The 22357-nt window shown below is 44.2% G+C and overlaps 1 protein-coding gene across 1 annotated transcript in view; it reads left to right on the top strand.

The window, feature by feature from the left end:
* The window catches only part of ZNF30 (zinc finger protein 30), a 119480-nt gene that overhangs the window by 84770 nt on the left and 12353 nt on the right, over nt 1-22357 (top strand). Inside the window, 1 exon segment of the mRNA XM_073016654.1 lies at nt 6866-6871. Coding sequence (XP_072872755.1) covers nt 6866-6871 — 6 coding nt within the window.

Genomic DNA, 22357 nt, shown 5'->3' with positions numbered 1-22357 from the left:
GACACATGCCCATAACCCCAGCACTTTGGGAGGCTGAGGCAGGAGGATCACTTGAGGCCAGGAGCCGGAGACTAGCCTGGGAAACATAGTAAGACCCCATCTCTACAAAATTAAAAATATTAACTGGGCTTGGTGGCATGCACCTGTAGTCCCAGATACTCGAGAGGCTAGAGCAGGAGGATCACTTGAGATCAGCAGGTCAAGGCTGCAGTGAGCTGTGATTGCACCAATGCACTCTGACTTGGGTGACAGAGTCAAACCCTGTCTCAAATTAAAAAAAAAAAGAAGAAGAAGAAGACATCTTTCACCCCAGCAGAATTTACAAGGCAGTGTGGGAGATAAATGAACAACCAGAAGGAATGGTGATAGGGAGAAGGGAGCAGGTAAGGAAGAAGGACATAAAACTAAGTCTGGGGGAGACAAAACATGAACTGCACCTTAAAGAAGGAAGAACAGCCAACTAGGTGGAGAAGGGCTATTTCCAAGGTCAAGAAAATAGCATGTGAAGAGGCAGGGAAGAAAGAGAGCTAGTGGGACACCAGGAAGATAGTCAGGTATGCGTAGAAACTGAAACCAAAGTGGGAGATGTGGCTGCAGCATTTGGCAAGAACACATTTTGACAAATATATATACAATCATGGGACATTTGTTCATTATCCTGAGCATATAGGGAGTCATCAAGGGATTGGGAACAAAAAAAAAGTGGCACGATTCTATATACACTTGAGAAATACACTGTGGCTACCTGAGAGGGAGATTAGATAGGTGTCACACCAGGGGTGAGGAGGCTAAGGGACTCCTTGCAGTGACTAAAGCAAAGTGAGACAATGGCTAAAGCTGTGACTAAAGCAAAGGTAAGGACTTGACAGTGGGGATGGCGAGGAGGCAACAGAAGATAAAGTAGAGTAGGTGACAGCAAGGCCAGGGCTATTCTAGCCATCTGCTTGGACAAATGGACATGAGTCATTTGGACAAACATATAGTGAGTTCAGTTTTTAGCTGTGAAGTCCAGGTACTACTCAGAAGGCCATTCATTCATTTATCTTTTTTTTTTTTTTTTTTTTTTTTTTTTTTGAGACAGAGTCTCACCATTGCCCAAGCTGGAGTGCAGTGGCGTGATCTCGGCTCACTGCAATCTCTGCCTCCTGGGTTCAAGCGATTCTCCTGCCTCAGCTTCCTGAGTAGCTGGGACTACAGGTGCCCTCCACCATGCCCAGCTAATTTTTTTTGTATTTTTAGTAGAGATGGGGTTTCACCATGTTGGCTAAGCTGGTCTCGAACTCCTGACCCTCAGGTGATCCACTCACCTCGGCCTCCCAAAGTGCTGGGATTACAGGCGTGAGCCACCGCGCCCGGCTCATTTATCAATTTAACATACTTATTGAATATCAAGGATGTACTTGGGACAATTTCAAGTAGCATCAATTGCAAAAAAAGGTAAATCCCTGCCTTATTGGTGCCTCTATCTTAATGGGGCAGGGGGAGAACATGAACAACACACATAAAAAACATATGCATTATTTTGTAGATTAGCTAGTTAATGAGTGCTATAGAGGATAAAGCAGTTTGTGGGCAACTAAATTTGGGAGTAAGGAGAATCATGGGTGTCTGTTTTTACATAGGATGGACAGAATGGGTCCCACTAGGAAGGTGAAATTTAAGCAAAATCAAGAAGCAGGCAGTTGAGGGAACCATGCAGATATCTGAGAGGAGAACAACCCAGAGAGTGGGAATAGCCACTGCAAAGGCCCAGAGTAAGGCTGCCCGGGGTCCCAGGGAGTAGATATTAAAGCCAATGGAGATAGCATGGAGCCAAGTATGACAGCAAGAGGAGGAGAGCGCAGAGGACAGGGCACAGTCTATGCAGGCCTAGTTAGAAGTCATAAGAAAGGGGCCTTTAACTTAGAGATGGGAATGATTGGAGGACTTAGGTTTTTTTTTTTTTTTTTAATTTTTATTCTAAGTTCCAGATACATGTGCAGGTTTGTTACATAGGTAAACGTGTGCCATGGTGGTTTGCTGCACCTATCAACCCATCACCTAGGTATTAAGCCCTGCATACATTAGCTATTTTTCCTAATGCTCTCCCTTCCCGACTGCACTCCCCAACAAGCCCCAATGTGTGTTGTTCCTCTCCATGTATCCATGTGTTCTCATTGTTCAGCTCCCACTTATAAGTGAGAACATGTGGTGTTTGGTTTTCTGTTCCTGAGTTAGTTTGCTGGGGATAATGGCTTCCAGCTCCATCGATGTCCCTGCAAAGGACATGTTCTCATTCCTTTCTATGGCTGCATAGTATTCCATGGTATACACGTACCACATTTTCTTTATCCAGTCTACCACTGATGGGCATTTAGGTTGATTCCATGTCTTTGCTATTGTGAATAGTGCCTCAGTGAACATACACGAGTGTGTATCTTTGTAACAGAATGATTTATATTCCTTTGTGTATATAATTGCTGGGTCAAATGGTATTTCTGGTTCTAGATCTTTGAAGAATCGCCACACCACCTTCCACAATGGTTGAACTAATTTACACACCCACAAACCGTGTAAAATTTCTGTTCCTGTTTCTCTGCAACTCTGCTAGCATCTGTTGACTTTTTAATAATAGCCATTCTGACAGCATTGTTTTGTAGCTGGGCAGGAGCATGGAAGCCAGAAGAACACCAAGAGGCTAAGGCTGTGGTCAGGGCGAGGGACAGTGATGGCTCAGATTTGGCAACAGTGATGGAACATTATGTCTGGTCTGTGTATTTCCTTTCCATCTGCTGCTCCCACTAGGTTCATGTTGCTGTGCTTAGAGTTCATCAGAGAAGTCATCCAGTCTGGGCTTTTCTTTGTGTGGGGTTTTTGAAAACTGGCTCAGTCTCTTAAAATTTATTCAGATTTTCTATTTCTTCTTGAGTCAGTTTTGGTAGCTTGTGTGTTTCCAAGATTTGTCCATTTTGTCTAGGAGAAAAACATACACACACACGCATGTTGACATATATGTATATATATCCTGGGATTTTTTTTTTTTTTTTTTTTTTTTTTTTTGAGACGGAGTCTTGCTCTGTCGCCCAGGCTGGAGTGCAGTGGCCAGATCTCGGCTCACTGCAAGCTCCGCCTCCCGGGTTCACGCCATTCTCCTGCCTCAGCCTCCCGAGTAGCTGGGACTACAGGCACCCGCCACCTCGCCCGGCTAGTTTTTTGTAATATTTAGTAGAGACGGGGTTTCACCGTGTTAGCCAGGATGGTCTCGATCTCCTGACCTCGTGATCCACCCGTCTCCGCCTCCCAAAGTGCTGGGATTACAGGCTTGAGCCACCGCGCCCGGCCATCCTGGGATTTTTTTATATGACCATTTTTTACTTAGAAATGTGTATTCTTCCCTTTTTGTGTCAGTAACAAACAAAAGATATATGAAGAATTTGAGTACACTAAAGAGTTTCAGATATGGATGAAAGATACCAAGAATAGGAAGAATGAATCTGCTCCCTGGGTTGCACACGATAATCAGGTAGGAGCAGGAAGGTCACAACCACCTTGAAGAACAATGAATTAGCTTTGACAGAACAAGGGGTTGCATAACATTTTTAAAGTAGAAAAAACATTAAGCATTTTATTGTTAATATTTTTAAACATTTAATAATAAAGCAATGTTTTATTATTAAAGAAAATATAAAGTTTAGATTGATTGTTTAAATAATCTTATAAGGCCAAGCAGTCATACCTATAATCCCAGCACTTTGGGAGGCTGAGGTAGGCAGACTGCTTGAGCCCCAGGAGTTCAAAACCAGCCTGGTCAATATAGCAACGCTGTCTCTACAAAAAATTTAAAAATTAGCCAGGTGTGGTGGCACATACCTGTGGTATTAGCTACTCAGGAGGCTGAGGCAGGAGGATCGCTTGAGCCCAAGAGACAGAGGCTGCAGTGAGCCGTAATCACACTACTGCACTCCAGCCCAGGCGACAGAGTGAGACCCTGTCTCTAAATAAATAAACAATCTTAAAAGTATAAAAATCTTAAAAGGTCTAGCCGGGTGTGGTGGCACACGCCGATAGTCCCAACTACTTGGAAGGCTGAGGTGGGAGGATCATTTGAGCCCAGGAGTTTGAGTGTGAACTGTAATCACACCACTGGACTCCAGCCCGGGCAACAAGAGTGAAACTCTTATCTCAAAAAATAATAATAATAATAATAACAATAATAAAATTAAAATAAAAGATCTATCAATTAATAAGTTGATCATCATTTAAGGATATGGAAATCCTGCATGGCCTCTGTGTTACTGTTTTTTGATCCATCATTTCATTTTATTTGCATCCTGTTTTGTGAGATTTTTCCTATATGTATATCAACACTCAGTCTGGGAAAATACATTCATCCTACATTTCAGAGAGTATATGTCAACATACAAACACTCCTTCTCCTTATTCATATCTACTGGCCAACTTCTAAAAACAAAAATAAAACTGAAATCAGAGATAATGTAGACAGAACAATGAAAAGACAGAAGGCCAAGACAGAAAGATGAAGCTAGGTGTGGTGGCTCATGCCTGTAATCCCAGCACTTTGGAAAGTTGAGGTGGGCTGATCACTTGAGGTCAGGAGCTCAAGACTAGCCTGGCCAACATGGCGAAACCCTGTATCTACTAAAAATACAAAAAAAAAAAGCCACATGTGGTGGCGAGCACCTGCAGTCCCAGCTACTCAGGAGGCAGGAGAATCACTTGAACCTGGGAGGCTGAAGTTGCAGTGAGCTGAGATCGCACCACTGCACTGCAGCCTGGGCAACAGAGCAAGACAAAGGGAAGGGGAGGGGAGGGGAGGGGAGGGGAGGGGAAGGGAGGGGAGGGGAGGGGAAGGGAGGGGAAGGGAGGGGAGGGGAGGGGAAGGGAGGGGAAGGGAGGGGAGGGGAGGGGAAGAGAGGGGAAGGGAGGGGAAGGGAAGGGAAGGGAAGGGAAGGGAAGGGAAGGGAAGGGAAGGGGGAAGGTAGGAAAAGAAAGAGAGAGAGGGAGGGAGGGAGGGGAAATGTGTTATTTTGAGAAGAGGAAACTGACGGAGAAAAAAAGGAAATGGCATCCCGGTAGAGAACTGGCCACTCTGCAGAAGTGTGCAGGGGAAGTGCCACTCCACACTGTGTTCTGGGCCACTTCAGCACTTCTTGGGGTGATTCTCAGGACCCAGATCCTGTCCTCAGATATGGGGACATATCCCACCATGCTCTTTGGGGACCCTTTGAAGTGTGTTCTCCAGAACAGGGAAAGAGAGCACTGTGAAGGTGGTGCTAACATGTTCCAGAGGGGAAAGAACAAGTGGCTGACCTTCATAGAAAGCAGTAGAACCTCCAGCCTGACTACTTGTGTGGGGAAGAGCTGGCCAGAGCAGTCTCTAAGAAGCCTAGTGAGCATGGGTGCCTGCAAGGGTCTTCAGGGAATAGAACAGGTTGACTCCAAGTTTGTATCTTTGCAGTTGAAAGGTGCTATGTGAGCTCCACTTGTTGTTCCCAAAGACTACTTCTCGGAGCACTTCAAGGACTGGCCATGTGCCCTGCCATTTTAGCAGGACTGACCACAAGGAATGTCCTTGGAGGTAAGGAGAAAGAATATTTACCGATACCCTGCCATGATCAGAAACTTCCTCTAAAATATTGAGAAATATTGTCACTTTCATAAGCTACTACAAAGAGACAACTTCTATATATCGTGTCATAAAAGCTCAGATGCTAGAAATGAGACATCAGCTTAGAGTACCCATACCTTTAGAATCTGCTGGGTTAGTGGTCCTAATTCCAAAAGAGGCCACTGTTGACTGGGACACAGTAGGATCCTTTTGAACTAGCTAGCAGTCATGGCTGCTCCCTCTGGGGACTTTTGAAGAGCCGCTCCATGAATGTGCCCAGGGAAGTGGCTCTGTGCAGCACTAGGGGTGGACTGTGGTGGCCATGGAAGTGTTCCCTTGGATCTACCTTCATGAGACCTGTTGGGGCACAGGCACAACTAATGGACAGCTTCCAGGAGCTGTGCTTTAGATCCACCACAGGGTTTATTCCAGGCCTCCCTTCCCCTAGGCTCCTCCCATCTAATGACCATGTACAGCAAAGGTACAAGAATCTGGCCTTTCCTGCCCAATGGGATAATCCTCGGCAGGGTTTGTGTGGCTCCAGGACTCCCCCCTAGCCTGGTCAAAAACTTATCAGAAGTGTGCTGAGATGTGACTCATTTGCTACCTAGTCCTTCCTTCTTTCACTGTTTTCACAGGAGGAGGAAAAACTCTCTCCAACTGTGTTTTTCCTCTGCACTCACACCACCACCACAATCATCAACACAGAATAAGCCTTCTGTGACCAAATGTGGGGGTTTTCCCCACACACCAAGAAGTGGACACCAGTTGGGTGTCTTCCAATTCAGTTCCAACACTACCTACCTGGAGATAGCTCCATATCCCACAGGTGGTAGTCTCAGTTCCCAAGACTGCCCCCACCGCCCCATACCCTCAGACACCAATCACAAGTCCGGTTCTCCAGAACTTCTGACCAACAGACTTCAAGTTACAGTTCCCATGGCCCCCTCTTTGGGTTTGATTAATTTGCTGGAGCAGCTCACAGAACTCAGGGAAGCACTTATTTACATTTACTATTATACTTTATCATAAAGGGCATTACAAAGGACACAGATGAAGAGATGGTATGGGGGAAGGAGCACAGAGCTTCCATGCCCTCCCCATGCACACCATCCTCCAGGCACTTCCATGTGTTCAGCTATCTGAAAGCTCTCCAAAGCCAGCTGTCTTGGGTTCTTATTGAAGCATTTCTTCCCCCAGCATATGAGGCAGGACCCTCTCAAGGGAGGGTCTTAAGACCCACAATCAGAAAGGCAGGGGAATGTTTGAAATGCTTGTTTCCTGGTGCCATAAAGAAATAGCACTTGAACATAAATTTAATTTTCTCAGCAAGGCCATTTTTATGCTTTCTGCAGAAAGGGTACACTCGCCAGCAGTTTTGCCACGAGAGTACACTGAACAAAGGAGACAGGGTCATTTAGAACCTGATGCGTCCACCCTACTGCTGTGTCCAGTTTCCATTGGCTGGAACGGGACCTCACATTCTGTATTTGTCCCGATTGGCTAGCAACTTAGAACTTTTTAAGAGGCAAAGGCAGAGGAGAACGAAGGAAGGAGGAAGTAACTTGTGGAATGCTGAGAATGGTAAAAACACCTTCAAATAAGGAAGAGGAACACACTATGACCTAATGCTTGCTTGGACCAGTATAAGCATGCCAGGGCAAATATTTAGGCTAAATTGTGGGAGCTAACAACATAAAGTACATTGATTTCTTTATTATGGTTAGCAGATATTTAAGAATGTTAGCACAGGTCTTTGAATAAATTTTGCTTCTAAGAGAAGTTACTATTTATTCCTAATTAGATGGGGAGGAAAATCTTTGAAGAGAAACCTCTACTTTACTTTTCACAGGAAGATTACAATCGTGCCTTGGGACAGATTAAATGAGGGCAGGAGAGAGATTCTGTTTCCTGAGGCCTGCCCTTCAGGCCCAACACACCCAACATTATAACAAAAGACTGTAACAAGAGCTAGGAGAGTTATGAGCCAGGAGCCGTGGATGAAAACCAATATATATGAAACTGCCTTTGCAAAAAATTGTAAGAGAAAATTCTGGCCAACTCCGTCTTGCCTTTAACCTCCAAACTGCCCTTGGTCATTCCTGGGCATAAGTCAGCCTAACTTTGGAAGACAATAGCTCTTCTCAAGAACTAAACCACTCTTGTAAAACTAATGAAAGGCTACCAGGTTAGGAAAATCAGAGGGGCCTGAATTCTACTAAGATGTAGGTGTAGTTAAACAATTCCCAGCCATTATTCTAGAGGTCCCAAGATCTGCAACTTCCCCAGCTCCTCCTATGTTAATTACTATGTTAATGGTAATTAACATCACTATTGTGGAATCGAAGACAGGCCTTTTGAAATGTCTTTTCAGGCTTTTGCATTTCTGACAACCAGATGGCTCCCCCCAACCTGTGACTCAAGCAGTCCTGTTGCCCCCACACAGAAGCAGACTTAGTGCACAAGGACCATTTTCCTCATCCCTACAATTGCATTCCCCAACCAATCAGCAGCACCCATTCACTAGTCCCCTGCCCACCAAAATATCTTTGAAAAACCCCAACCTCCAAATTTCAGGGAGATTGACGAATAATAACTCCATCTCCCTCGTGGCATGGCCAGCCTCTCATCAAACTTTTTATTTACTGCAAAGCCATGGTCTCAGTGGATTGATTTTTTTCTGTGCAGTTGGCAGGAAGAACTGATTGGGTGAATAGAGGCTCCATTAGGGGCCAAATTCTATATATATATATATAAAATATATATATAAAAAATAACACAAAAGGAATCCCACAGGTACTGAGTTTTGTTTTGTTTTGTTTTGTTTTGTTTTTGAGACAGAGTTTTACTCTTGTCATCCAGGCTGGCGTGCAGTGGTGTGATCTCGGCTCACTGCAACCTCCACCTCCCAGGTTCAAGCAATTCTCCTGCCTCAGCCTCCCAAGTAGCTGCAATTACAGGCATGTGCCACCATGCCTGGCTAATTTTGTATTTTTAGTAGGGATGGGGTTTCACCATGTTGGCCAGGCTGGTCTTGAACTCCTGACCTCATGTGATCTGCCTGACTCAGCCTCCCAAAGTGCTGGGATTACAGGCATGAGCCACCATACCCAGCCAGGGTTCTGAAAGCTCTCTCTCTGCACTTCTAGCTTCCCTTTATCCTTTAAAGGTGCTTTCCCCCAACAATTCCCTTGCGTCTCATCCTATTGTTGTATCTTCTCTTCGGGGGACACCTGCACTGACAGAACATGTTGTATGTTGGCTTTGGACAAAATATGATTTCTAGTTGTCATGCTTACACATAATTTGCTGCCACCATATCAGCTGGAGAAAAGTCCTTCCCTATACCTTTAAAATGCTTGTCCACTTCAACTTAGAAATTGTGAATGGCACCAATGCCAGGCTAGCGGTTTTAGAAAGTGGCTCTCCAGATCTAAAATGTTTTCATGGGTAAACTCCCTGTGTCCTTGTATTCCCCTATTAGCTTTTTAAACTCTTCTGATTTCCACAAAATAGAAGTTGCATATGGAAATATGCAGTTAGATGGGCCATGTGACTCCAATTTCAGCCCTCAGTCTACCATCTGAAAAAGCCCAGGAGATCTCAGAATTCTTGTAGTCTAAATTGACCCTTTTATTATAATTATTTCTTGAGATAGGGTCTCACTCTCTCACGCTGGCTGTTAGATCAATGACTCAAAACACAGCTTCTTGGTCTTCCTCTGAATCTGCAGTACAAAAGATTTTCTGCTATCTCTATTTCTGATAGCCTCTTCCTATATTGATACTTTCTTTCTCTTTTTTTTTTTGTTTTGTTTTGTTTTGTTTTGTTTCTGTTTTTTTTTTTTTTTTTTTTTTTTTGAGATGGCAGAGTCTCGCTCTGTTGCCCAGGCTGGAGTGCAATGGTGCGATCTTTGCTCACTGCAACCTCCACCTCCTGGGTTCATGCCATTCTCCTGCCTCAGCCTCCCGAGTAGCTGGGACTACAGGTGATCGCCACCATGCCTGGCTAATTTTTTGTACCTTTAGTAGAGATGGGGTTTCACCATGTTAGCCAGGATGGTCTCGATCTCCTGACCTCGTGATCTGCTCGCCTCGGCCTCCCAAAGTGCTGGGATTACAAGTGTGAGCCACGGCGCCCAGCTTGATACTTTCTTTAGTAACATACGTAGATTGCTTGCTTTAACAATTCAACCAAATATTTGATAACATCAAATTAATTTAACTCTCTCACAGGTTGGGTTCACAGGCAAGCAGACATTGAGATGGAGATTATCACACAGGACAATTATTTGGAATGGCTCTTGGCCTCAGTACCTGGGGAAGGTGAAGGAAGTAAACAGTATTGGGCAGAGGGAGTAGACATGTTATACATTCACAACAAAGGCCTCAGCCAATCCCACAGGAAGCTCTGGATCTGTAAAAGACCTTCAATGTGGTCCCAAGTTGGGGAGGGAACCCTAGATTTTATCTTCTCACATTAACTAGTCAATAAATGTGGGCATCCTCCTGCCAAAAGGGCATTGTTCTGACCACTTCTTCATGGAACATCTTCATGTGTCTCCAAATCACTCATTCCCTCGCCTCCTTTAAATATTTGCTCAAGTATCATTTTCCCTATGAGATCAACCCTACCCCCTCTATTCCCTACTGGAGTCCCTCCTACTCCACAGGCTCCTCATCACTCGGTTCTGCTCTTCATGTTTCCTTTCCTATTGCACTTTTCACCTCATAAGTCACTATGTAACTTATAAGTTACAGATATGTAACATAGGTTACATAACTTATAACACCTTATAAGTCACTATGTAACTTATAACATTTCCTTTATTATTTATTGTGTGCTTCTCTCAACTCAGATTAAGGTAGATACATTTCTTTGTTTGTTCACACATCTAGAAAGCATCTGCAACAGGGTGGGTGCTCAGTTAGTATTTGTTAAAACACACGGGAACCATGGCTTTGCACCTGTTTACTCTCTCTAAATCTACCCTCAACAATTCCTTTCCTTCCACATTTATGATTGTTCAATGTTATCAGGAAGAGAAATAAATCATAATCTGAAGGAACAAAAATTTAATGGTAGCCACAATTCTAGTAGAACCATTACCTCAACTAAATTTCCTCACATCTCAGAACTCAGTATTCTGTACTTACCTCCCACTGGGACGTATCTTTTCTCAGGCATCACAGATAATTTTCTTCTCCAGTTATCTTATGATTCTTTTTGTATAATTTCATTAATCAACAGTAACAGCCTTCTGGGAATTGCTCACTTCACAAATGTTTTTTGGAGGTAATCTCAATTCCCCCTGAAGACTCTGTCTCTGCACTTACAGATGAGAAGAAAATCACTCCCAGAAAGAGATAGGAGCATGGAATCCCAAGCCTTTATCTCAGTGTTCAGATGACCTCTCTTGACAAATGCACAAGATGCTACAACTGCGGCCACTATCCTAGTTGGAAACACCATTCGGTAAGTGGCTGTTCTTTTCAGATAAACATATGGAACTTAGATGAAATGTATTTCAGGAAATGCAGTGAGAAACATTATATGGGGGAAAAATTCTGCTCTCCTGGATTAGAACATCACTGACAGAGGTCAGAGAAAATTTCCTGAGGGATCAGGGACTGTAATTTTCCACTGGATGCTAAGATTCCAGCTGTAGGGCTTGTAAGTATCCTTCCTCCCTCTTCCCTGAGACAGCTTCATCTGAAATCTCCAATTTACCCTCAACGATTAAACATCTAGAACCTCACTATAGTCACGCAAGTCTTCACTCAAAACACAAGGGCATAGCAGTAAGATTGTGATCCTTAGCTGTCATCTATGGAGTGGGCACTTGGTATTTGAGGGGCACTTTTTGAATAAATAATTTCAAAATCATTTCAAAAATTTTCTCAAAAACACCTGTGATTTAAACATTTCTTTGAGATTCTAAGTATTCTACTAATCTGTTGCATTTCTACCCACCATGGAACTCACGTTCCCCTCTGCAAAATACAAATTTCTATTGTATTCACCCCTCACTCCTGAACATAAATTTATCCTCACAAATTTCTGCCCAGATGACATTTTGATGGCTATTTACACATCCCCATCTCAGACCGCACAGTGTACATAATTTGGCCCCTAATGGAGCCTCTATGAAAACTCCTTTAATCAGGGGAATAGATGAGTCCTTATTTGTCTTGAATGTCTCTACTTCCTCCAGGACAGAAGTGATCAGTGACCACAGCTGGTTCAGGAATCACAGGATCTTGCAAAGTTGTCTCCGATTGACATAAACTGGCTGGATTCTCACTCCAGGTCTATCACCTTCTTATCTGTTAATGAAATATTTGTCTTCAGACATTATGACAGATATCCAATGAGTTTCAGAGGGTTTGAAAATGATGGACACTTTAGACATGAATAGCCTACATGGTGAACTTACAGAGGCGAAGCAACTGGTCAACAAACAGCTGCTCTACCAAAAAAGCCTGGAATTACAAAGCGGACGGACGTTTTTGCAGAGCTAGAAACTAATTCCAATAAGGCTAAAAACCTGCTACTGCTGGTAGTGAAAATCCTAACTATTCACAGTCAAATTGCGAGGTTATTAGGTTGATGTTGATAAGGGAAAAGTTCCCTTGTCCTCCTGGCAGGGCGTGCGATGGGAGTGTGGCTCGCTTCTTCAGTGCCCCGCTGCTTAAACCTCCAGGGGAATATACAGACGGGTGGGCTGTGGGGCTGCGACCCCATGGCAGTGTCTAGGGATGAATGTTGACAGCTGAAGCCCCAGTGGGCATGTTACAGGGTGCTCTTTTAGTTTAGCCGTCCGCAGGCGGTTTATGTTAGTCAGCTCAATTAGATCCCTGCCTCATCGCAAAGACAGAGGGCTTTCTGTATCCGGGGGTTCCTGTCTTGGTGTACCAGCAGAATCAGATCACACATGGGCTTGGAGGATGACTGCAGGGTTTTGAGTTAGCTCTCCACAGTTGGGGGAGCCAGAAGGGAGATGGTTTTCCCCTGGAGTCGGGCTGCTCCGCAGCACCTGCTCTCCTCCGACTGCCCCAGCCAAACTCTGCGTCCTTCTGGTGGGTGGCCTGCCCGCGTGCCAGCGTCTGTCACGTCTTCTTCCGCCAACATGTTCCTCTGGATGTCCAGTGGCATGTGTGTCTGCTTCCTAGGGTCTCAGAGTATTTATACGTACAAGATGGGGGCGGGAACAGGATGGGGGCGTGGCAGGCCAGGGCGGTCTTGGGAAATGCAAAATTTGGGCAGGAAAACAAAAATGTCTGTCCTCACCTAGGTCAGTGGGCACAGGGCCAGGGGTGGAGCCCTAGCCAGGGTCCACACCCTCCTGTACCCAGCACTTCCCTTCCCCCTTCCGTATCATTTAAAGGGACCCCGACCTTCCCTCCCCAGCACTCCCCTTCACCGCTTCCGTATCAATGTCATCACCCTGGACTGACACCAGGAATCACTGTAACGTGGGCTTAATAAGAACAGAGCTCAGCTGGCCGCGGTGGCTCACCCTGTCATCCCAGCACTTTGGGAGGCCGAGGCGGGTGGATCACTTGAGCCCAGGAGTTCGAGACTAGCCTGGGCAAGATGGCAAAACCCCATCTCTACAAAAAATACATAAAAATTAGCCAGGTATAGTGGCGCGCGCCTCTGGAGGCCACTACTCTGTAGTCCCAGCTACTCTGGAGGCCGAGGTGGGAGAATCACTTGAACCTGGGAAGCGGAGATTACAGTGAGCCGAGATCGAGATCGCGCCACTGCATTCCAGTCTGAGCAACAGAGGGAGACCCTGTCTCAAAACAAAACAAAAACAAAGCAAACAAACCAAAAGCAGAGCTGACATTCAAGGTGAATTTCACGTTTGCCTGTATTCAGTTTTAGCATTATATAAACCAAAAGAAGAATGCCATAAAGGCTACAGGCAGATAATACAGAGAAGTATTACTGGAAAAGGAACCAGAAAGAGTGAAAGATAAATGCCTTTTACATATAGTTAATGTCTGTTTGATTCGTCTTATTTACATTCTCCTTTTAAAAGGTCTTACATTTAGCATCTTAGATAAAACCCACAAAATTTAAATATTTAATAGAAACTTAAAATTTCTGTATCAGAGGACAGAAATATATTTTTCTCACACGTGATCAGTCAAATTGCCACTATTAATCGTATTAATGTTCTGTTAAATAATAGTATTTCTGTAGCGAAAAGCAAACAGTACGGAAAGATAATTTCAAACACCTAGTTTTCATATTTTTGTGTTAAAGTAATAACATATTTTGGTATACATTATCATTTTTTGTTTTTGTTTTTGCTTTTTCTGACCTGGTGTGTTACTGCCCTGGGTTGGCCCTCTAAGAAGCTGGCCACCTACTTCGGGCCTCGGGTGTCAGTCGCCCCCCGACTCCCCAAAATCACCCAGCTTGGAGGTCTACAGCTTCCAGCTCTGCAAGCGCCTGCGCCTGCGCACTCTCAGCCAGACGGGAGCTCCCAGAAGTCTCCGGGCGCCGGTGGGAGGACTTGTGGACTGCGCTGCGCATGTTCGGCGGTGTGACGGCTCCGGACTACATTTCCCACAGGCTACTGCGATCCGGCCAATGTAGCCTGAAACTACATTTCTCAGCTGCTCGTGGAACGACCTCACTCTACCTCTTCGCCAGTTCATTGTGGTCGTTGACCTGGCAGCGACCTTTGGAGTTCTGCGAGGTAGAAGTCAGCGCCCGGCTCAGAGGTTAGAGCAGCCCCGCCAGGCAACCTGAATTTCTGCAAAGGAACACAGTTAGCACCGGGAGTTCTGCAGACCTCGGTCGGCGCAGAACCCGAACTGAGACATGCGTGAGCGTTGGGTGGACCGGGCGAGGATCCCGGGCCCGCGAGTGCAGGAGAGGCAGGGAAAGGGAGGGTGCGTGGGAGAGGGCCGGTGTGCACCCGCGAAGACTGGGTGCACGGCCTCCATGCGAATCTGAGCTATTAATATTTGTTACTATTTTGGATAAAATCACTGTAATTGATTTATGTAAAGGAAGAAAAGAGTCTTCAACTCTCAGTTTAAAAAGGAAACGATAGATATGATACCTTGTGCATGCAGCGGGAAGAAGTGGGAGTGCCAGGAAGCCTCTTCTTGTTTGGAAAAAACTTTATAAGTATTACACCTTTTTTAAAGATGAGAGCAATGTCATCTGAAAATTATCAGTGCAGGGAAAAGGACTTCAAAGTATCTGTTGTGCAGATTACTTTCCTAATGACAAAATTATGTAAGAAAGGAGAGCAAGATGACAGCTGTACACATTTCCGTCAATCTCCATATTGCACAGAAATAGGACCCAGCCTTTTCTTAAGGGTCTTCAATTTTGCATTATCCCACAGCAGTAGCTCGCTCTCTCTAGCTGCTAGGGGACAGAGGAAATTTAAACATCAGAGAATCTTTTCTGTTGGTTTTTTGTTTGTTTTTAAAGAAGAGTTGCTCAATTTTTTAGTTAGAATTAAAAGAAAGCATGCCAGAGAAACACGTTTTAAGTAAAAAGTGGAAACAGGTCGGGTGGAACGGCTCATGCCTGTAATCCCAGCACTTTGGGAAGCTGAGGCGAGTGGATTGCCTGAGCTTAGGAGTTTGAGACCAGCAACAGGGCAACATGGTGAAACCCTGTCTCTACTACAAATATAAAAATTAGCCAAGTGTGGTGGCGCGCGCTTGTAGTCACAGCTACTTGAGAGGCGGAGGTGGGAGAAGTGCTTGAAACTGGGAGTCGGTGGAGGTTGCAGTGAGTGGAGAGGACGCCACTGTAATCCAGCCTGGGCGACAAAGCAAGGCCCTGTCTCTGAAAAAAAAATAGATACATAAATAAATTAAGTGGAAACAAAGTGTTTCTTTAATTAAAATGAAATAAAGGTTGTATAATGTTTATGTAATAACAACTCCAATGCAGTCAGGAGTTTGAGACCAGCCTGGCCAACACGGCAAAACCCTGTCTCTACTAAAAATACAAAAATTAGCCAGGCGTTTTGGCAGGCCCCTGTAATCCCAGCTACTCGGGAGGCTCCCAAGAGGTGGAGGTTGCAGTGAACCGAGATCACACTACTGCACTCCAGCCTGGGCAACAGAGCGAGACCCTGTCACAAAACAAAAAGAAAAAAGGAAAAAGAAAAAAAATCCCTTATGATGCCTAATATATAAATTAAACGTAATCATAGGTGTGTAGGTATAAGAAAAAACAGTATATGTGGGGTTCGGTCAGACATCTACTGAGGATCTTTGAGTGTATCTCCCCACTGTGAAAAAGAGGGAACTACCATAATAAGAGTTAACTCGACTGCACGCTGTGGCTCTCGCCTGTAATTCCAGCACTGTGGGAGGCCGAGGCGGGTGGATCACGAGGTCAGGAGATAGAGACCATCCTGGCCAACACGGTGAAACCCCCCTACTAAAAATACAAAAATTAGCTGGGCTTGACTGCACCTGTAGTCCCAGCTACTCAGGAGGGAGGCAGAGGCAGGAGAATCGCTTGAATCTGGAGGCAGAGGTTGCAGTGAGCCAAGATGGCGCCACTGCACTCACTCCAGCCTGAGTGACAGGGCAAGACTCTGTCTCAAAAAAAAAAAAAAAAAAAAGAGCTAACTCATATTAAACAAGTATTCTATTAGGTTTTGGGGATGGGTTTTCTTATTCTTCAGGACAACCACATGTTGGAGCTGATATTCCTAATTACTATTTTAGTGATGAGAAAACTGAGCCATATTAGTAACTGCCTAATCATTTTCTCCTATGTTCTCTATCTCCCATGTCCTGACCAACCTCAGATTTATACTGCCACCATTAAAGAAGCTCTGGATTGGGTGATGTGGACTCTTAGGCTTAGAACGTGGGAATGGAGTGAGGAGAATCTGTTCAAGAGAGGACTGTGCAGCCCAATTTGAGACCTAGATCGACATTCCCAAAATGAGGGCCTAGTGGGAAAGATTGTGTCTGATTCTGCCTTCCTTAAGAAGTGCCACTCCTCTGCATCCAACTCTGTACAGCTTAGTTCACTGGGGCTTGAATTCCACTGTTCTCCAAATTTTGTTTGAGGGTGTTTGTAGCACAGTTCGGAAGCTGAAATGGAGGGACAAGAAGGTTTATTAATGTATGTCATTGAGAACACTAAAGCCTCCTTTTCCTCTTTCTGGATTTTCTAGAGTTTGAACTTCTCAGATAGAGGAACCCCAGTGAAGACTGATCAGTTCTTACAGTTCTCAAAGCATGGCCCACGTAAGTTGGTGTTTCTTCTTGAAATATTGGGATTTTTACATTATGTGGCTATTTTCCTTAATTGATCTGAAGCATTCTGCATCAGAGTACACCATCTAATTGCCTACTTGATTCCTTCTGTGTGGCAGAAAGATGTCGAAGTATTGTTTCCTCCTTACGAGGTCCTCGTTTCTGATTGGTGTTCCTGAATTCATTGAGCAAATTACTGAGCAGGTAAATAGTAAGTCTTAGCTGAAAGGCTGTGATAGAGCAGTGAAGGACTGAAGTCCCATAGCAGAAGTATTCGAGCTTCCTACATCCAGCTGTGGTTTGATGAGTTCGATCTGTTGGCTTCATCTGGCCACACATCAGAAGATTTGAAGTTTTCCACAGAGCTGATAAGATGGAATTTTGTACTAATTGGTCTCAATATGATGAGATAACATGCTCTCTGAGGCTTTTAAGATTGACTGGGGGGCCAGGCGCGGTGGCTCAAGCCTGTAATCCCAGCACTTTGGGAGGCCGAAACGGGCGGATCACGAGGTCACAAGATCAAGACCATCCTGGCTAACACAGTGAAACTCCGTCTCTACTAAAAAAAATACAAAAAACTAGCTGGGCGAGGTGGCAGGCGCCTGTAGTCCCAGCTACTCGGGAGGCTGAGGCAGGAGAATGGCGTGAACCCAGGAGGCGGAGCTTGCAGTGAGCGGAGATCCGGCCACTGCACTCCAGCCTGGGCGACAGAGCCAGACTCCGTCTCAAAAAACAAAAAAGATTGATTGGGAATGTGATTGTGACGTGAAACATTGATATGATTCTTCTTGGGATGCCCAAGAGTGATACTAGGTCAATTTTGTTATGGAATGGGACCTGCCAGACTTGGACAACATGCTTTCGGTTCTGAGTCATTTTCACCCTAATCCACTAACTCAAGCCTAGCCAAATGGCCAGGTGCAGTGGCTCACACCTGTAAACCCAGGACCTTGGGAACCCAAGGTGGGAGGATCACTTGAGCCCAAGAGTTCAAGACCAGCCTAGGCAGCATAGCAAGACCCTTTTTCTACCAAAAAAATTTTTTTTAATTAGCCAGGCATGGGGGCACTTGCCTGTCATCCTAACTACTTGGGAACCTCAGACAGAAAGACACTTTGAGCCCAGGAGTTCAAGGTTGCCGTGAGCTATGATCATAGCACTGCACTACACACTGGGCAACACAGTAAGACTCCATCTCAAAAAAATTTTTAAAAACAACAGACAAAATATTAAGTGAAGGATATTGTGTGACGCTGTAAGTATATTGTTATCAGTAGTAGATTAACAGATTACCAGAATTGGGGAAACCTGAGGCGTTTGGTTCAGTCTTCTTTTATAAGTATAAAATCATTACTTTTTTTTTTTTTTTTTTTTGAGACAGTCTCGCTGTGTCACCCAGGCTACAGTGGCACAATTTCGACTCACTGCAACCTCCACCTCCTGGATTCAAGTGATTCTCCTGCCTCAGCTTCCCAAGTAGATGGGATTACAGGCATCTGCCACAACGCCCAGCTAATTTTTGTATTTTTAGTAGAGACAAGTTTCACCATGTAGGCCAGGCTGGTCTCGAACTCCTGACCTCAAGTGATCTGCCCACCTCAGCCTCGCAAAGTTACTAACTCAATGTAGATCCACAAGATAACTTTTATGTCACTATGGGAAAAAGTGTTTATTAATACAAGGAAAAACACTTACGATCTGACCATAATGAACTTGAAGCTTGAGGAGTTATTCAACAAATTTGTGTCATGGCTATTTTCTAAGACAGATTTTATTCTACAGCTGGAGAAAGAAATCATAGCTATTTTCCTCTTAAAGGAAGAGTAATATAGAGACTAATCCTTTTTGAGAATTTGTTTAGTTGGATACCTAACAGGCAATATCTTTGTATATACTCTTTTACATAAAAGGGAAACTAGGATTATTTTGTCCATTTCACCACAGATATAGAGTATTGTGATATCCTACAATATATAGGACATTTTGTCCATAGCAGCAGGATTCTTCTAGAACATGCAGATACTATGCTCATCCACTTCCCATGTTATAAGCTTCCAGCCTATGTTATTGTTCCCTTACTACATCGAAACATTTATTTCCTCTCCTTTCACCTTGAAAGCATTTTCTTTGATTTCACCAGAAATATGTGGGTTTGCAGTTTCAGGGATCAGTGACATTTGAGGATGTGGCCATAGCCTTCTCCCAGCAGGAGTGGGAGAGTCTGGACTCTTCCCAGAGGGGCTTGTACAGAGATGTGATGTTGGAGAACTACAGGAACTTGGTATCAATGGGTAAGTGTACCTTTCTCAAATAATTGAGAATCTGCTCCCTGTTATACTTTCTCCATTATAGATTTTAGGGCTATCTTAAGAACTGAACACAATTTCTTCTTGTTGCCAGATAAATCATTTGAGCTCTGTTAGGTTGGAAATGATCCAATGGCAGGATTAGAATTCTGGATTGTTTATTGCAAAACATTGACAAAAGAGGCCAGGTTTTCTATTATGTTTTTGCTCTGAATTGCTCTGAACGTTCTGTGAAAATCTGACCCACCTTGCAGGCAAAACAGCTAGACAAAGGGTCTTGATTTGTTCTACCTGAAGAGCCTATACAACTTATATGCCGGCGGATTGGATAAACAAATCATTTAAAACTGGAGCTACCTCATTTTATTTTGTATGATATAATCTGATTTTGTGGTTAAAATTCATCATCTCTGAACTTTGCATTTAAGAGTAAATGCAAATTAAACCTATATCCTATAGATGTAGATGTCTAAGGAGACTTTGTTTTTCTCTTAGCAAAATAACAATAATAATGTTAGTAACACACAGTGTGCTTACTGTGTGCTGGTTCACTGTTCTCTGCTCTTTATATTAATATATATTTGTATTAACTGATTTTTATCCTTACAAGCACTCTATAGGTGCTAACCATTTTAGATGAGAATTCTAAAGCACAGTGTATTTAAGTGAGTTATGCAAGATCACACAGCCCATAGGTGACGGTAGCAGAAACTTGAACCCAGGCACTTAGGTTCCACAATCCGTGTTCTCAATCACAATGTCATACTTTTTTTTTTTTTTTTTTGAGACGGAGTCTCGCTCTGTCGCCCAGGCTGCAGTGCAGTGGCCAGATCTCAGCTCACTGGAAGCTCTGCCTCCCGGGTTTACGCCATTCTCCTGTCTCAGCCTCCCGAGTAGCTGGGACTACAGGCGCCCGCCACCACGCCCGGCTAGTTTTTTGTATTTTTTTAGTAGAGATGGGGTTTCACCGTGTTAGCCAGGATGGTCTTGATCTCCTGACCTCGTGATCCGCCCGTCTCGGCCTCCCAAAGTGCAGGGATTACAGGCTTGAGCCACCGCGCCTGGCCTTTTTTTTTTTTTTTTTTTTTTGAGACATAGTCTCACTCTGTTGCCCAGGCTGGAATGGAGTGTAATGATCTCAGCTCACTGCAACCTCCACCTCCCAGGTTCAAGCAATTCTCCGGCCTCAGCCTCCCTAGTAGCTGGGATTACAAGCATACACCATCACACCCCGCTAATTTTTGTATTTTTGGTAGAAACGGGGCTTTACCATGTTGGCCAGGCTGGTCTCAAACTCCTGACCTCAAGAGATCTGCCCACCCTGGCCTCCCAAAGTGCTGGGATTACAGGCATGAGCCACTGGGCCCCATTTTTTATCAAGACACAAAAAATAAATGAGTATACACTTATCTATATTTATAATAGATAGATAGATAGATTTCATTTAAAATAAAACCTTGCAGCCGGGCGTGGTGGTTCATGCCTGTAATCCCAGCACTTTGGGAGGCCAAGGTGGGTGGATCACAAGGTCAAGAGATTGAGACCATCCTGGCCAACATGGTGAAATCCCATCTCTACTAAAAATACAAAAATCAGCTGGGCGTGGTGGCACATGCCTATAGTCCCAGCTACTCGGGAGGCTGAGGCAGCAGAATCGCTTGAACCCGGGAGGCAGAGGTTGCAGTGAGCTGAGATCACACACTGCACTCCAGCCTGGTGACAGAGTGAGACTCCATCTCTAAATAAATAAATAAATAAAACCTTTCTCTACCTATCTGGAATTATGAATCCTCTTACTCTTCTCATCTCTGAGATATAAAGGTCACTGTCATTTGACCTTTCATTTATGGCAAATTTAACCAAAGCTGAAAGTATTTTTGAACTCATATTTTATTTCTTTTCCACATTCTTATAAGCAGGACATTCCCTTTCTAAACCACATGTGATCGCCTTATTGGAACAATGGAAAGAGCGTGAGGTGACAGTGAGGAAAGATGGAAGAAGGTGGTACACAGGTGAGTAAAAGCATGGCAGGTAGGGAGGTCATCATTGCTGGAAACAGCCCAGCTGTCAGGGAGGAGGTGCATCTCTGCCATGTTTGGAAGTTTCCCTTCAAAGCCCTAGGGCCTGCATAGAAAAAGGCTGAGACTTGGGTAAGAAAGAAATATCTCACCAGCCTCTCCAAAGGAACTTCATTACCCATGTTAATACTCACCTCTTGTTTCCCTCTCAGTTTATTACTGACTTAGTCACTTTCCCAGTGCATTGTTCCATCTGTGTTTTGAATTTCACTGCTTTTACCTCCTCTTTTGCATTTGGATTTATTCATATATTCTTAGACAGTAATATTTGAACAGAGACAGGAACAAGAAGTGAGAGTTCAGGCCATGTAATTATGTAAGACATGCCAAGCAGAGGGAATAGCAGATGTGGATGCTTTAGGTGGGAATGAGTTTTGTGTGTTTCAGGAGCAGTAAGTAGGTTCGGGCAGAATTAATGGGAGAAAAGTAAGAAGGAAAAAGCTAGAGTGCTAGGAGGAATTTGAATTTGTTTGTTTTGTTTTGTTTTTGAGTGAGACAGTCTTCTTTTGTCACCTAGGCTGGCATACAGTGGTGCAATCATAGCTCACTGCAGCCTCGACCTCCTGGGCTCAAGCCATTTTCCTGCCTCAGCCTCCTGAGTAGCTGGGACTACAGGCGCAGGCCACCACACCTGTCTAATTTTTTAAATCTTCAGTAGAGACAAGGTCTCACTATGTGGCTCAGGCTGGTCTTGAACTCCTGGGCTCAAGTGATCCTCCTGCCTTGGCCTCCCAAAGTACTGAGATTGCAGGCATGAGCCATCGTGCCTGGCTGGGAATTTGGATTATTTTCTAATGTAACTAGAAACTATGACCTAATTTACATTTTTCCAATTTTTGAATTTTGGAAAATTCTATTAAATAGGAAACAGATACCAGAAAAACAATATTAAAATGTACAGCTTGATGAGTTATTATAAAGCAGATACCTTTGTAACCATCACTCTGGTCAAAAGATAAAACATTTTTACGGGGGCTGGGGGACAATGGGAGGGAGAGCATTTGGACAAATATATAATGCATGCAGGGCTTAAAGCCTAGATGACGGGTTGATGAGTGCAGCAAACCACCATGGCACATGTATACCTATGTAACAAAC

This window comes from Chlorocebus sabaeus, chromosome 6 (genome assembly GCF_047675955.1).
Source record: "Chlorocebus sabaeus isolate Y175 chromosome 6, mChlSab1.0.hap1, whole genome shotgun sequence".
In the NCBI taxonomy this organism is placed as follows: Eukaryota; Metazoa; Chordata; class Mammalia; order Primates; family Cercopithecidae; genus Chlorocebus; species Chlorocebus sabaeus.
The sequence above is the reverse complement of the archived record's forward strand: the minus strand, read 5'-3'. Positions and strand labels throughout refer to the sequence as shown.